General features: G+C 41.1%; 1 protein-coding gene across 2 annotated transcripts in view; it reads right to left on the bottom strand.

Annotated features, from left to right (window-relative positions):
• Positions 1-454: 454 nt before the first annotated feature.
• The window catches only part of src (SRC proto-oncogene, non-receptor tyrosine kinase), a 28148-nt gene continuing 26781 nt past the window's right edge, over positions 455-1821 (bottom strand). For both annotated transcript variants that reach the window (XM_015394120.1, XM_015394121.1), the window contains one exon: positions 455-1617. In XM_015394120.1, coding sequence (XP_015249606.1) covers positions 1409-1617 — 209 coding nt within the window. In that variant the 3' untranslated portion in view covers positions 455-1408. The remainder of the gene's footprint in view (positions 1618-1821) is intronic.

The following is a 1821-nucleotide window of genomic DNA, read 5'->3' as shown; positions in this document are numbered from 1 at the left end:
TAAATGATCCCCGTGTCTTAGCTGAACCTTGAATGCACAGGATATACAGCATAAATCAAAACCAACCAACCGTCAAGAATAAAAGAGCAGAAAAACATGCTAATAATCATCAAAATGAACTCAAAGTCAAACAGTTTTATTAGGTTTACCTGATCAGAGGTTTACCACTTCTTTAGGGCTTCGAAGTTGCATATATATTTTTTTAATGATGCAAGTTTAAAAAATAACTCACTTAACTATTGTTCTGAATGTCAGTTTGCCAGCATATATGTACATACGGATATTTGGCACAGAATACAAAGGACTTGTATTTGATATAACTGGTCTAATTGGTCATATCAGCCTTGACCACGACTATTTCATGGAAGTTACCGGCTTGATGTTTCTTCCTCATGCTAAAGTTGCCTAATGTGCCTGTGACATTAAACAGATTTGATCAGCGCTGTTTTTTTTGTTTATGTGCCTGTGACAGAGCTGATTGCTTTCAACTAAGGTCTAACAAAACAAAAACAAATCAGACAGAACCTGCATCAGAGTCGTTTTAATGGAGGTTTGGATTAAACACGTTAAACAGGAGAAAAGGGCTTCAAATGAACTCATTTCAGCATCACAAACCCTGCCTGCTTCTCCTGGCTCTGCTTGATTGGGAGTGTACCAAATTTGTCTAGTGAAAAAAATATATAAATAAAGCAAAAAGCAGAAAGTTTGTCTTCCATTAAGCGCACACACATATACCTTTCAACGCAAAAGGCTGTCGGAATAAACTGAAAGAAAAAGATGCAGAGTGGAGTTTCAGAATTGAGACACGTTAAAGAAGCAGCACTTAAGAATACTGAAGAGATACTGAAAGTTGGAGAGAAAAAGCAAAAGTGCGCCAGAGAAGATATAGAGAAGGACTTAAGTTTGGCAGCTGAGCCGCAGCAGCAGCACTTTGTGTGGTGGAGAAGGGACTGGATGATGGTACAGAGAAGCAAGAGAGGAGGGAACTAGTTTACTCCGAACACATCTATTCCTTTCCCTTTTTCCTTCACACCCTGATGTTTGTTCTCTAAACTCTCACTCCATCCGTACGTCCTGATTTGGTTCCTCCCACATCCACTGCACCTCACATACAGTTTACCTGCAGGTCTCAGTCTGAGTCAGAATAACCAGCCACAGCTCGGATTGGAGGAGAACTTGGGTCAGCTGTGACTGATTCCAGAACTTAGATTATTTCATGTCGTTCTGGAACAGTTCCTGTGTGGAACACAGAGGGACTTCTGCAGCTTTTGGTCTCGGTTGGGTTTCCACTGAAGAAGTTCCTCACAGATTAGTTTCAGAGGCTCAGATCCTCCTCTGAGGTCGGTTAGTGCAGATCATTCAGTGCTGAGGCAACACTCCCCGCTCAGGCTCTGTACAGTACGTGGTTCTATAGGTTCTCCCCAGGCTGATACTGGGGTTCTGTTGAGGTGAAGTAGTCCTCTAGGAAGCCCTGCAGGTACTCAAATGTAGGCCTCTCCTCTGGATCCTTCCTCCAGCAGGAAAGCATAAGGTCATGCAGTGAAGTGGGACACTCTGCTGGACAAGGCATCCTGTAGCCGCGCTCCACCTGATCCAGCACCTCTCTGTTAACCATACCTGCAAAGAGAAACAGAAAGTCACTTTTATACCTTCCTAAATACAGTAAAAACACAAAATTTAAACCCTTATAAAAGAAATATAAGGGAATCATTAAGTTAATCTATATTTAGTTAAAATCTTTTACTCTTTATTTCAATAAATTAGTTTGTCAGACAAGAAGAGGAGTCTGCAGTGGTTCCTAGAATTTCTTAAAATAGAATG

The sequence above is a fragment of the Cyprinodon variegatus genome, unplaced genomic scaffold (assembly GCF_000732505.1).
Source record: "Cyprinodon variegatus isolate N-32 unplaced genomic scaffold, C_variegatus-1.0 Scaffold672, whole genome shotgun sequence".
Classification (NCBI taxonomy): domain Eukaryota; kingdom Metazoa; phylum Chordata; class Actinopteri; order Cyprinodontiformes; family Cyprinodontidae; genus Cyprinodon; species Cyprinodon variegatus.
Note: the sequence above shows the minus strand (reverse complement) of the source record. Positions and strands in the feature narration are given on the sequence as shown.